At 38.2% G+C, this 14031-nt stretch overlaps 1 protein-coding gene across 2 annotated transcripts; it reads left to right on the top strand.

The window, feature by feature from the left end:
- The first annotated feature begins 443 nt into the window (after nucleotides 1–443).
- LOC137965623 (uncharacterized) lies at nucleotides 444–12487 on the top strand. 2 transcript variants are annotated; one of them, XM_068811896.1, is made up of 18 exons: nucleotides 449–650; nucleotides 1414–1483; nucleotides 1599–2216; nucleotides 2326–2511; nucleotides 3276–3389; nucleotides 4561–4619; nucleotides 4793–4859; nucleotides 4997–5048; nucleotides 5362–5454; nucleotides 5633–5716; nucleotides 6316–6737; nucleotides 6849–6910; nucleotides 7523–7592; nucleotides 9576–9656; nucleotides 10083–10184; nucleotides 10445–10581; nucleotides 10706–10808; nucleotides 11967–12487. In XM_068811896.1, the coding sequence occupies exons 1-18, from the start codon at nucleotides 604–606 to the stop codon at nucleotides 12102–12104; spliced, it is 2505 nt and encodes an 834-aa protein (XP_068667997.1). In that variant the 5' UTR covers nucleotides 449–603; the 3' UTR covers nucleotides 12105–12487. The 2 variants fall into 2 exon arrangements, with proteins under 2 accessions (XP_068667998.1, XP_068667997.1); XM_068811897.1 differs by lacking the exons at nucleotides 10445–10581; nucleotides 10706–10808; nucleotides 11967–12487 and adding an exon at nucleotides 9928–9986 and having other exon boundaries at nucleotides 444–650; nucleotides 10083–10185.
- The last annotated feature ends 1544 nt before the right edge of the window (nucleotides 12488–14031 follow it).

The following is a 14031-nucleotide window of genomic DNA, read 5'->3' as shown; positions in this document are numbered from 1 at the left end:
TCTCGTCAAAGGCTTCATTACCGACACTCACACTCCCCTACATGAAACCCGACCTTTTATCATTGAGGGTGAACGCACTTTTTGTGCCGGGACCCACCCCAGATGGCGCTCACATGGCTAGTACTGTGGGGCCACTGCGAGCAGTCATGATTAATTAACTCGCCACCTCCCAAATTTGGGCTGATGGAAAGGTACTTTTGCTGGAAGAAAAGAGGAGGATTATGCTTCAGGTCCCACCCCTGTAAATCTGTAATAAAACTTGACCCGGTCATTGACTCGGTGAAGTGGTCGGGTCGACGCTGTACCATTTGTTTAGGCCAGATACTATCGGCCCATTCCCCTTCTCTGCTGTCGAGAAGCGCGTGCGTGGGTCTCCGTGCATGTGGGATGGGCGCGTGCGAGGGGATCTCCATTAGGCCAGCAGCTGCTTCAGATACTACCAGATAGAAACCAAGGAGATTCCACCAGGTAGAAACTAAGTACAGCTCTGGACGAGGAGGCGAGAGAGAGAGAGAGAGAGAGAGAGAGAGAGAATTCGGTTGCAGAAATCAAGGAGCCGAATATCAGCCGATCTGCCCAAGCTCAAACTACGGAAGCCAGAAAATGAAGGCAGAAAGGAGTTTGCCGGTCATCAGTTTCGAACATAAGAGGTAAGATCCCCACGGCCTTCCGATCTGACCACGTGTCCGCCTCCGCTCCGTTTTTCTCGTTAATTCTATCCGCAGTAAGAAGCTACGTGTCTACGCTCAATTTGATTCTAGGTTTTTCCTCGCCTGCTACATTTCTGTTCGTCTTCACGAAATGCTGGTTTCCGGTAACGAACTCAATGCGGTGTGCGTTTTTGCGTCGATCGCCAGACGGGCAACGACATTTTTGTCATTTTTGAATAGTCATCTGTGTTTTTTTTTTTTTTTTTTTTTGAATTTCAATTCTCTTGAGTACAATGGAGAGGAGTCTACTGTCTACGCTCTGTTTTCAGCTCGGATCTTGAAATGTCAGTAACGACAGCTGTAGTTCCTTTTGCGAATCGGGGCTTACCGGTGGTCCTTGTGATTCATATAGCGATCTAGCCCACATGGACATTAGAATTAGCACTCCGAGGCGTTTATAATCGAATAAGCTTTCTATGGCAGTTGATTGTAGGTAAAATGATGCTCATTTTCTGAATTCTACCGTGTTCGTGTATACGTTTCGTATATTTTAAGTTTGTAGGAGAAAATTCTACATGTTTATATTTTTCCCTGTTCTAGTCTGGTGGTAATCGAAGGTTGGGTGAGATTGTAGCATTATTCTTGCTTGGGTCCAAAGCTGGTAGAGAGAAATTATTATTTGTTTTCGCTAAGCTTCGCGATTGCATTTGCAGATCGAGGAAACTTTTTGCTTCTTAAAATTGATTAGTGTTGTTTTGAATAGGGATGCATATGGATTCGCCGTGCGGCCCCAACACTTGCACCGGTATAGGGAGTATGCTACTATCTACAAGGTGTACTTAGATTTATTGTTCTTATTATTAGTTTTTGTGTTGTAGGAAACTTCTATGTTGTGCAAAGAAATTTTGCTAGTCATACTTGCTGAAGATTGTTCTGTTCTACTAACAGGAAGAAGAAGAGGAGAGATCAGAAAGATGGAGGAATTTTCTTGAAAGGCAAGCTGTGGCAGCTGAAGTACCCCTCAAGGAGTTGTCATTGGAGCAAGAAAGCACAGATTTCCATGAAACTGAAAAATTGCCGGAACTTAAACAATTAGAAGAATCTACAGAGAGTGTTTCAGGAAAAGATCTTGGACAGGAATGTTTGGATAGCATAGAATGTAACGGTCTAGCAGAATCAGCTTCAGGTGATAACAAAGTTGAAGAAGAAAGACTGCATAAAGTTCAAATATGGACCCAAATTAGACCTTCTCTTAGTGCTTTTGAACATATGATGAGTTTTCGAGTCAAAAAGAGAAAAACTGGTATAAAAGGAGAGCAGGAAGAAGTTGGAAGTGGGTCACATCTTCCTACAATTGATGAGACAAAGCATGGGAGAGGAGCTTCAGAAGATGATTCTGAGGAAGAATTTTATGATGTTGAGAGGTCAGATCCTGTTCAAGATGTACCTTCAAGTGAAAGCACAAATGCATCTTCTGATGGGCTCTCTCCTGAATCATTGTACCCATGGAAAGAAGAGTTGGAGTGCCTTGTTCATGGAGGAGTTCCTATGGCCCTGAGGGGAGAGGTATAATTAGTACTACCTTTCAGCTCTGTGCTTCATGTTTGTCTGCTCGTACCTGGCAACTTGTGAAGTATGAAGTTCCATATTTTATGTTTCTAATTGTTAATTACAGCTTTGGCAAGCTTTTGTGGGCGTGAGAACCCGCAGAGTGGAGAACTACTACCAAGATCTTCTGGCAGTGGGGACGAATTCTGATGATGGCAAGGAGAGTGATGGTACTCTTTCTAATGAGACAGACAAAGAGGCAAATAAAAAAAGTGAATGTGCACCAGAGAAATGGAAAGGGCAAATCGAGAAGGTAACTAGATTCTGAAGTGTGAAGTTTGTATTAGAAATCAATATCGTTAATTCCGTATGTTATATTGTTAACTTGTTCGTAGCTATCATTCTCTCTTTATTTATTATTTATTTTTTTTGAAAATAATGAGCATAATCATTAAAGAGAGGAGAAAGAAAAAAAGATGCAATCAAAACTGCCAGAAAATCCGGCTCACAAAAACCAGGCAAACTCTCCGACTCACAAAAAACATAAAAACAAGACTACAATGAAAATACAAACCAAAGCCTGCAAAGAAACTAATAAAAAGTGATAAAAAACTATACAAAAGAAGTTTTGAAGCAGAAAAGGAGAAGATAGATGAAGTGATGAAGAAGATAGAAGAGAAAGAGAGAAAAGGTACAAGAGCCAGCACCTCATTAGGAGTTAGAAATTGACTCTGAACCCTATTTTATTAAGCAGCTTAAGTGACAATTACATGAATATACCAAATTACCCCTCTAAACTCTTTTACATAGAAAACGAATTAAGAACAAAAAATAACTGAAACAAAGGACACCCAATAACATCCTATCTCTTCACCAGAACTAAATAACTAGAAGAACCACATGTACACATATAAAAGGGCAATAATAACCCTGAAACTCCAACAACAAGGACACCAGCTGGTCTTTTTTTTTCTTGTTGTTGTTGTTGAACCCTTTTCCTTGTGGCTATCATTCTCCAAAAAAGAAAAAAACTTGTTTGTAGGTATGTAAGTTCTCCTATTTTGGCAACTATGGCAGGATCTGCCTCGAACTTTCCCAGGGCATCCTGCTTTGGATGAGGATGGTAGAAATGCCTTGAGGCGCTTACTTACAGCTTATGCTCGGCACAATCCATCAGTTGGTTATTGTCAGGTACATCTACTTGACATTTTCATCTCTTTATGTTGTTGATGAAGGTTACTGGAATATTGAAATTTTGTGGTGAATATCTAACATTCTTAACTGACTGGTCACTCTTCTTGACTTTGTGCTTCTTGTCTCATGTTCATGAAATAATCTGCATGAAATGAATTACTTTGTCGTAGAAGTTTTTATATTAATTAGTATAAGCAGAGATTACTTAAAAAAAAGAAGTAATCGTTAACTCCACTTGTGTGCGGAGGGGAGAGAAAGAAAAATATGCGGAGAGTCTACTATTTCCACTTGCCCTTGTCTTTATTGTTCGTGGCTTTTATTTTAGCTTTCTTAATGAATTCTTGTTTCTCGTTGTTTTGAAAAAGATGAGAATCCTATTTCCAGTGTTATGTGTTGGAACATCTGCTGCGTAATAGTGTGAATGGCCCTTGCAGTAAAGTTCTGTAAATATAGGATATACTTATAGTTTCATTCAATGTAAGATAATATTTATCTTTTTTTGTTTCATTCCCCCTCCCTGTGAATGTGACAACCAAAGGCCCAGTCCACTAGAAAGTATACTTATAGATGGATTCAGATATATGATTACTTTATTCCTATTTCATGCATCTGGCTTCTTATTCTGGAAAAAAAGACAAAAAAATTGTTAAAAAAGAAAAGTATACAAGGCAACAAAGAGGCCAACTACAAGAGGATGCGGGTAAGCTAACTATAATCTGACACGAGATTTACAACCAAATCACTTATAGAACTTCTCATCACTCTTCACATCACTAATGATTGACCTTTGCCTTTTCTTTTGAACATGCTATGCAGTTTGAAGATAATTCTTTATTACGAGGTTGGACAATTCTCATTTTGGGCTTTGTTAAATTGCCTCTGGAATAGCTTCTTGTGGAGAGGCATATTAGTAATCACAGATATCATTTTTTTAACAATTTTTATGGCTGTATGTGGGGTGTTTAGGCATAGTTCCAGAATATGCATGATTTATACTATCTATTAGCATAAACATGATTTTATATGTGCATGTATACATATGCATACATATGAGCATCCTCAGGGTTACTTCTAGTAATCATGTCTATTCTCTTTATGTGTGGTGCATTAATGTGCATCATGCTGTACTGATTGCTTTTGTTTTTCCTGTTCTTCGATCCACATCCAGGCGATGAATTTCTTCGCTGGCTTATTACTGTTGCTGATGCCTGAGGAAAATGCTTTTTGGTAGGTTTCTGACCTTCCAAAGGAGGAAATCAAAGGTTTACTTATTCAGATCATTTTGAGGATTTTTGTAAACTGGAAGCAAGTATTTGGTGATATGGTTAATATTGTTTTCATGTCTCATATAAATATTATTAGTGCTGTGCATTTGGCAACTATTGATCAAAATCTTTCAGGACTTTGATGGGAATCATAGACGACTACTTTGATGGATACTACACAGAGGAAATGACTGAATCTCAGGTCACTTCTGAGTCACCATTTTCCTGACTGCTGCTTATTGAATAATGTCTATTTACCTATTTTCTCTTTGTTGACACTAAAGTGCTTGTCTAGCCTGATGAAGATGTTTTAAATCAGTTGCTGCTTTCCTCATTCAGGTGGACCAGCTTGTCTTTGAGGAGATTATGCGTGAGAAATTTCCCAAATTGGGTATGTGCCTCTTACTACTGTAATACCAATAAAAGATACCTCTCAATCTGAAACTTCCCTTGAGTATCCAATACTTGAATTGGGGCAGTGGCATTTGTGCTGTTTTCAAGTCAACTAAATGAGACCAATGTTAATCTATTTAAACCCATTAGCTTCAATATACAAGTCTTATGAGACATTTGCATCTGATGGGATCTTTCACTTGAGAGTGTTCATGGCAGTATGACCTATTTTTATTGTTGCCAGTGCTTTAATTAAGCACAATTCATGTGTATGTTTGTAATACTTGTTTTTAATCATGGATTGAATGCAGTTAATCATCTTGATTTTCTTGGAGTGGAAGTGGCTTGGGTCAGTGGACCTTGGTTTCTTTCGATGTTCGTGAACATGCTTCCCTGGGAAAGTGGTCAGGTTTTATTGTTGATATTGTGACATTATCATTGATTAAGCACACTGCATACTTTTTTTTTGTTTTGTTTTTTGATAATGATGAATTTATTCAAGGCAAACACACTGGATACTGTTGGCTAGCTAAAATGATTTCCTTCTCTGAAGTACTGCTGCTGACTTCTTGTGATCTACAGTACTTAGGGTGTGGGATGTGCTGCTGTTCGAGGGAAATCGTGTTATGCTCTTTCGAACTGCTCTAGCAGTGATGGAGTTATATGGTACTGGGTAATTCACATCTGGTTATTTCAGTTTTCCTTTTCACATCATTGAATGCATTGCATATTTAGAAAGAAGAAAAGAGGACTGTAAAGACAAGAATTTATAAAATTTCCTAGATAAAGCTGAAGGGAGCAATGTCATGTGGTCAGTTGTGCTCAAAATGACTAACCTATCCAATGCCTCCTACTGCTATTAAGGCTTCAAAACCCTCCCCACTTATTTAATGTGGAACACGGCATAGCCTTTGCAACCGTGACAGCTCCTCCGACTGACTGATCCTTGATTGCCTTCCTTGTGGAACACACAATCCTTCTGTGGGCCCCATGATATGGTGACCCTGTCCAAGGTATCTGCAGGCACTTATCCACTTGTATTGGGACAGGTATCCTCAAGATGCCTAGCCGATCTAAGTTACCCTACTCTTGTTTTCTGAGGACTAAAACCCCCTCAACTTTTCAATGTGGGACATCAGATGCCCTTGCTGCTGCAACAAAAGATTTCCTACAACTATAGACATTTTCTTGTCATCCCTCAGAAGGGATGCTCATTGTACCCTATTGGTTAATGTTTCCTTGTTATGCTTTTTATGATTTTGTAGGGCCCACATTAGTTACAACAAAGGATGCTGGAGATGCTGTCACTTTATTGCAGTCTCTTGCTGGTTCAACTTTTGATAGCAGCCAACTTGTATTGACTGCATGCATGGGTTATCAGGCTGTGAAGGAAGAAAGATTGCAGGAGTTGAGGAAAAAACACCGCCCAGCTGTCATTGCCATCATTGAAGAGAGAGCTAAAGGACTTCGTATCTATAGGGATTCTCAGGGTCTTGCATCAAAGTTATACAGTTTCAAGCATGATCCTGGATCAATTATACAGGATTCGAGAAATGATGGATTGGGTGACAAGCAAAGGAATGGTGATCTTTCTCTTTCAGAGTCTCAGTCTGGAAACCTTGATGATTTTCTAAATAATTTAGCCGGCGAATCTGATGTAGATTCTGTTCGAGATCTCCAGGAACAGGTCCATTTTTTTTCTTCTCTTTTCTTTTTCCCCGTAAGACCAGTTTGTGGAACTTAGTTCTATTATACCATCTTCCATTTCCAAAATAACAAGTATCACAATTTTATCCAGATTGTGTGGTTGAAGGTTGAGTTATGCAAATTACTGGAGGAGAAAAGATCAGCTATCCTCAGGTATTTTGTTTATGCATCCATTTTGTATTGTCTTTACCATGGTCTTTATTCTTCTCATTCACTTAATCAGACTCTCTCTCATTCTCTCTCATTTAGTATTTATTTATTTTGGTAAAGTTGAAATGCAGCTATATTGATCTCTTATTCTGAAGCTCTAAGAAGAGATGATCTTGTAACAGTCAATAAACGTTAGCCTACTTGCATGCTTTTAGTATAATGAAGATTTATATTATGGGAGCCTCTTGATCTCATCAAGCTTGTGGGTGTTCCAACTTCTGCTGCGATCTTATCACCCTTGTCACTCTAATGTTGTTATTTTTCTGCTGGAGCTCTCCTTGTAATATTGTCTATTTGTCCATTTGTGAACAATGTTGTGTTTGGGTTTCAAATTCACTAAAGCAACAAGGTTGGGTATCATATATATGCTGTCATATATTAGAGATTCAATGGTTGAGAGTTAGTTGTAAAACATTTACTTAAAAAAAAAATATTGGTAAAACATCATTGCAAATACTTCAGATATATCTATAATGAGAGAAATTTTCATTTCCTAACTCTAGAACTTTTTTTTTCATTTCTTAACTCCAGAAGTTTTTGGCACTTCCTGTTCAGGGCTGAAGAGTTGGAGACGGCACTGATGGAGATGGTTAAACAAGATAACAGACGGCTTTTGAGTGCAAGGGTATACATGAAAAGTGACTGCTCTAACATTGTCACCTTCCTAAGTTATCTTCTGGTCAAAAGAAAAAAAAAAAACATGAGTTATTTTCTCTTTATTCAAAAATGCCTGTGGAAATTTGGGGGGCCTGTAGTGGCCTTGTGGTTGAAATTTGGAATCTTCATCAAAATTTTCCAAAACATGGAATTTCCATGAAGTTCTATGCAGTTGTGAGTTCTCAGTTTTATGGTCTGCCCCACCTGCGGGAACCATATATTTGGTTGCTCTGCTTGCACAAAACTTCTGATTCTGGCTGACTGGTGGAGATCTTTAATATTGAGTAGCACAATTCCCTTGGAAATACAGAGTGGGAAAAAAAGGAAATTATCTTGGATGAGTGCCTTGAAATGAAACTATGTTTTCCTTAAAATAAAAAATTGAACTATATTTTCATGAAATAATGAAACTATTTTAAGCATATTTCGGCAGAAACTGTGCTTTTGTCAGCTTTGATCTATAAATATATATATATATATATATATCTACTTTTTGGCTCCATGCACTGCTGAGTATGTTAACTACTGTGACAGTTAAATGATATCCTTCGGATTACTCTTCTTCCTTTTATCCCTTTTATCTGGCTTTCTATGTGAAAAACCATTTTCTCAATTGGTGGCTCTAGATTTCTTTTGTACATATTCGAAGTATGGGTGGAGCATAAACTATTTCTTGAAGGAAAAACTTGAAAATCGTAGGGTAAAACAGTTCATGTCTTAGAAATTTTAATTCAGGGAAAGGTAGAAAAAGGAAATGAAAAAGGATGACAGTAGCAAACAAAAGAGAAACATGAGAAGAGAATACACCTCCACAATATAACATCTTTTTGCCTGTCTTTAATGGTTTAAGAATTAAAAGAAGATTAGGCACACATGGAAACATACATAACTGGACCTTAGGAGGAAGCTGACTAAATATGATCTTTAAAAGAGAGATATTCTTGAATCCAACTTTGCTTATATTTCTGTTATTTTCATATATATATGCTGGAGAAATCAAGGGGGTGTAGTAGATACATATAAAAGTTGAATAAAATCTTTTGAGGGTTTATGGAGATGGATATTAACTTTGGATTTCCAAATTATTTTGGTGTGTGAAACATCATTCGTTTTGCTTAAACCATGTTCCCTAAACCTTGTTTAAACTTTATTTAATATGTTATTCACTACAATTAAAAATATTCTTTGATATTGGTCTACATGAAATTTTGTTTTAAACGTTATTTATTTATTTAATTTTTAAACCCCCAGAACAAGTTAACAGAAAGAAACCAAAGCAGGAATTTGGACTAAGAGTGGCATTTCCAGCTTTTGCATGTTGACTTGTGTGAAGTTGGGTCCAAGGTCCATCCCAAAATGACTAGCCAACTTAGGAAGCCTATTTTCCAACTAATAAACTCAAGATCTTTGTACTCAATAATCCATGTGGGACTATTCCTTAACACTCCGCCTCACGTGTAGGCCCTCTTTTGTGGTTCTACTAGTGGATAATTTAGGTATATGCCCTCTTTTGTGACTTTACAAGTGAATAATTTAAGGTGTAGGCCTCTTTTGTGTCTCTATAAGTGGATAGTTTAGGTGTAGGTTCTCTTTTGTGGCTTTACAAGTGGATAGTTTTAAGTGTATGCCCTCTTTGTAGCTCTACAAGTGGATAGTTTAGGTGTAGGTCCACATATGAGTACCTGCTCTGATACCATGTGAAGTTGGGTCCAAGGCCCATCCCAAAGTGACTAGCCAACTTAGGAAACCTCTTTTCCAGCTAATAAACTCAAGATCTTTGTTCTCACAAATCTATGTGGGACTATTCCTTAACAAGTTGCACATAGTGTTTTGGGCCAACAAAGTGCTGTATTGTTAGAGATTCTTTTTACCCTTCAACTGGTGTTGACTTGTCAGTGCCTTGAATATCATGGAATTGTAAAGGGGCTAAGGTTGTGAATATTTGGTACAGGTTGAGCAGTTGGAGCAGGAGGTGGCTGATCTAAAGCAAACCCTTGCAGACAAGCAGGAACAAGAACATGCAATGCTTCAGGTGTACTATCTCGGTTCTTGCTGTTGTATTGGTTTGTTCTTCCTGGTGTAGATTAGTGCATGGTGACTGGTTATTTCTGGTATTGACTCAGTAACATCAGTAAAAGAAATATAAAATCAACTAGAAACTAAGTGATAATGGGATATTGGGTCTTTGTTTGTGTGTATACATGTCTACTTCCTGCAGGAATATGTTGGTTTGAGATTCTGTCCTTTTTGTGTGTGTGTCTGCCTGTCTGCCTCTCTTAGTTGTTAGGAATTTGTATTAACAGGGAAAAAATAAACAAGAGCAGCCTACTGGGAAAAAAAAGAAAAGAAGAAACGTGTAAAAGTATGTAAAATTGTATAAATTATCTCTCTATTATTATTATCGCTTTGTCAGTCACATTTTGTTTGCCACAGTATCTAACGAAGAAAATTTATGTAGGTCTTGATGAGGGTGGAGCAAGAACAGAGGGTAACCGAAGATGCACGCATATTGGCTGAACAAGGTGCTGCTGCTCAAAGATATGCTACTCATGTGCTTCAGGTTCTCTTGCTTGATTATCTTTCTTGGCTGGTGGAGCTTATCAACGTTCCTTGAAATTTGCCCACTGTATTATTATAGTTTGCCATCTCTGCATTGTGGTTAGATTCATGACCCATTTTGGCTTGTACTGCATTGGTGCTTTGTTCAATTATCCCTTCGACCTGTTTCCTACTCTAATTTGAGCTAATACTCTGATATTGGTTTCTCTCTCATTCTATTTTCAGTCAGTAGCTTTATCAATCCTTCCTTGTTCTCTATAGGAAAAATATGAAGAGGCCATGGCCTCACTTGCCCAAATGGAGAAAAGAGTGGTCATGGCAGAAACAATGCTGGAGGCTACGTTGCAATACCAAAATGGCCAGGGTAAAGCACAGCATGCACACATTCAATCTCCAAGGTAATTAAAATACACAATCTAGTATCATTAGTTTTTTTGTGTCGATATGGCATCAGTTTTCCTGATGACCCTCAGGCTTGTGTACCTGTCCTCCATTAGCACCCTAAAGATAGCTTGTTTTCAGGACTGGATCTTCACCAAAGCTTGATTCTGCACTAGAGCAGCCTGTAAGAAAGATTGGGTTGCTCTCTAGGCCATTTGGACTTGGCTGGCGGGACAGGAATAAGGTAATATATTTGCAATTTAACTATGTTCTGTTTGACTGCCATTACTTAGTATGTTCTTCCAATATGACTTATAGTCAGTTCGATTTTGGTTGAATCTCTGATCTCAAGTTGTGCATGATTGCTCTAGTAGTTACTTTACATTTGGTACATCTTTAAGTTTTTTTTTTCTTTTCATATTTTACTTTATTATTAATGTAAACTTTTCTCTGGAATGGTGATGAGTTTCTTAAGCATTTTATAGAAATTTGTCACATGTTTCCGAGGGGGGTCTGTAAGGTTTTCCTTTGCCAATTTCCATCTGTGCATTACCTCTTACAGTGGAATTGAACATCTCTGTTTTGCTAATTTTTGTCTAAACGTGACAAATGCATATGCTGTTAAGGCTTCAGTTATCTTCACATCAGTGGGTAAGGTTTCTTAGTGCATCATAATGGCTTCTGGCTTCAGGTAGGCTTTGTGCGCAAAACCTTGAATTACTATCATCCTCTTTGCACATCAATTTTTTTATATTACTTCTTAAAAATAACTCAAATTGTGTTCAAAATCACTGGAGTCTTTAGTGTTCAAACACATGTCATCTGACCTTTTCTGTGTTCAACATTTGTGGGGGCAATTTCTGAATATAGGTCTGAAATTCTGGGCTGATGTTCACTACTGAAACTTTAATAGAATCATTTATATGGGAAAGAAAGTTGCACGGGAAGGGCCCACCTCTCTCCTAAAATGTTTCTGTGCATGGAATTGGAAAGAGAAGGGAAGGGGGGTTTTCGATCAAATATAAATTTTGTTTCTGTAAATTTTTTTATTTTCTAAAAATGTTTAGGAGCAATGAAGTCCTTTCATAACCTTTTTATGTAATTTTCTGTTAGAGCGCATTAACACCTCGGCTGTATTTATCCACTAGATTCAGTTATATGGCTAATGTTGGAGCTAAGACAATTGATAGTATTTGACTGCTCTATGCTTAGAAAATACCATTCTATCTATGTTCCATCAGGCAGAACAGGAGTGCAATTTGTATAGCCATCTCAGAAATAGTTGCATATAGGCTATGATGGTGATATTAATTGGTTTTGTGCATATGGATAGTTAGTGCCATCTTTTTATTGAATTTATTGAGTTTGCAACCTCAACTCGATCATGGATTATCTGATCCAGGGGAAACTGAGCGATGCTGAGGAGGTCCTGGAGGGCAAGGTCATCATCGGTGAGAGCAAGCTGACTTGTGAAGAGCACCAGAGCCATGAAGCTTTAGAGGTAGGCATAAATGGTCACAAGGAGGAAGAGAAGTCATGAGGAAGAGGATGCACTGGGAATGAAAAGTCAGAAGCAAGTGGCGCCATAAAGTTCAGCCTTCTGCCCGCTTTCAGCTATATCCCATTTACAAAATTCAGTGGGAGGAAATTGCTGAAGGTCATTTGTTGTTGCTCAATCAAGCTTTGGGGTATATTTAGGTACCCCGTTTTTACTGTATCAAATGCAGTCGAGGGTAGAGTCTTCAAATTTTCAGAGTAGGGTATTGAAATTTAGTATAATATTATCTGTTTATAATTCGTTTGTTCAACAGCATCAATATATGAGGAAAAGAAAGTGTATGTTATCATCAGTTATTCATTGACTGAAAGCAAGCAGAAAAAAAGGCAATAAACAATCTAAACGGATGGGTAATTATGAATTCAGTACAATTCTCGATCAGTCAATCAGTTGTTTTCGTTTGTTTTTTTTTTTAAATTATCATTGAGTAAAGTTATGCTAATGCATCTTTTGTTGTTACTCGGCCTAGCAGACGAGCAGGCACTGCATTGGAGCCGACACTGAATATAAGGAGCTTGCTGCGGCAATTCGTGCCAGAGATTCTACCATATGTTCTGAAGAACTGCTTGATAAGCTTATAGAATATAAATCATTTTTAAAGCTTGAAGATAAATGAGCGCACAGAGGAAGCAATTTCACTGCCAACACGGCCCGTCACAACAATCACCGCTATGAGCAAAAAGAAAAAAAAAAATCAATCCCAAGGGAATTCATCCAATTCTCAAGTGAACAGGTAACACAAACTAATAAGAAGTCTTTTTTTTAACTAATAAATTTAAAATCTTTATAATTAGTAATTCATGTGTGCCAGAGATTTTTCAGCTATCTTCATTTACGAATGGCAAAATGATATTGGTCATCCATCATCCAAAATTCGTTCAATAAATCTGATTCGAGTTATTTTTGTGGATCATTTTTCCATATGGCTGTTTCCATGTCTCATAAATCTGATGTCTTTTCCATCTTCTGGGGTGTTTTAGTCGATGACCTGCACCCTCATTGAGTCTGTGTTCCATTTTAGACCTGACCACTGCGTCTGCCAGCTCCTCATTTTCCTCCAAAGTCGTGTCTTCAACCGGCCAGAACTCATTCTTTGCCAGACCAGCAAATCCGTGTCTGCTAAACATCCCATTCCCCTTGCGTCTGACGCGTCAAGCTTGTCTCCTCCACAACTTTCTTTATTTCCCTTCTGTTGACACACGTCAGACTCATCCTCTCCACCTACGGCATCGACGGATTCTCCATTTATCTACAGTCCTTTCTTTTGATGATCACGCTTCCGCCCCAGGACTCAGCTGCTTCCACTCCTTCTGCCCCTCAGATTTATCATCCGTTCTAAAATAACATTTTTAGACACAATACCCACCTTACATATACAGCCGCCAAACACCTCCTTCCACCTTCCCTAGAACCTACCTCAGTTGCTCAGGCACTTAAAGAGCCTAAATGGCATGAAGCTATGACTACAGAAATTGCTGCCCTTTTTAAAAAATGGGACTAGGCCTCGTGATCTTTATACGATGTTGTTGGTTTCAAGTGGGTTTTTCGAATTAAATGGCACTATTCAGTCATGTTTTCAAGCCAACCCAACCACCGTTAGGGTTGATTTGGCACTTGTAGTATCTTATGGTTAGATTATTCATCAATTCAATGTTAACTATGTTTGTGGGTACATGAATGCAGTATTTATAGAGTTACAATACAGTTTATAGCTTTAACAACTCTATAATTTGAGTTTGTTGATGTTTCAGTCACCTTTTTATCTTTATCTCTATCATCCGCAAGAAGGAACTCTGAGAGGAGAGTCCAATCTTGGTCTTCAAGAAGATAGAAGCGAGTTCGTGGAAGTAGTAATCCAAAGCAATAGAAATTGGTAGCAATTAGAAGGAGTAGTGGCATTGGTAGTGAC

This window comes from Aristolochia californica, unplaced genomic scaffold (assembly GCF_029961685.1).
Source record: "Aristolochia californica isolate CCGP_79_NKW_82.1479 unplaced genomic scaffold, dmAriCali1.0.hap1 SCAF_5, whole genome shotgun sequence".
In the NCBI taxonomy this organism is placed as follows: Eukaryota; Viridiplantae; Streptophyta; class Magnoliopsida; order Piperales; family Aristolochiaceae; genus Aristolochia; species Aristolochia californica.
The sequence above is the reverse complement of the archived record's forward strand: the minus strand, read 5'-3'. Positions and strand labels throughout refer to the sequence as shown.

Coding starts and splice junctions, on each gene's coding strand:
- LOC137965623 (XM_068811896.1), top strand. CDS start 604: ATGAAGGCAGAAAGGAGTTTGCCGGTCATCAGTTTCGAACATAAGAG. Junction 4,860..4,996: donor AGGAAATGACTGAATCTCAG/GTCACTTCTGAG, acceptor TTCCTCATTCAG/GTGGACCAGCTTGTCTTTGA. Junction 10,185..10,444: donor ATGCTACTCATGTGCTTCAG/GTTCTCTTGCTT, acceptor TGTTCTCTATAG/GAAAAATATGAAGAGGCCAT.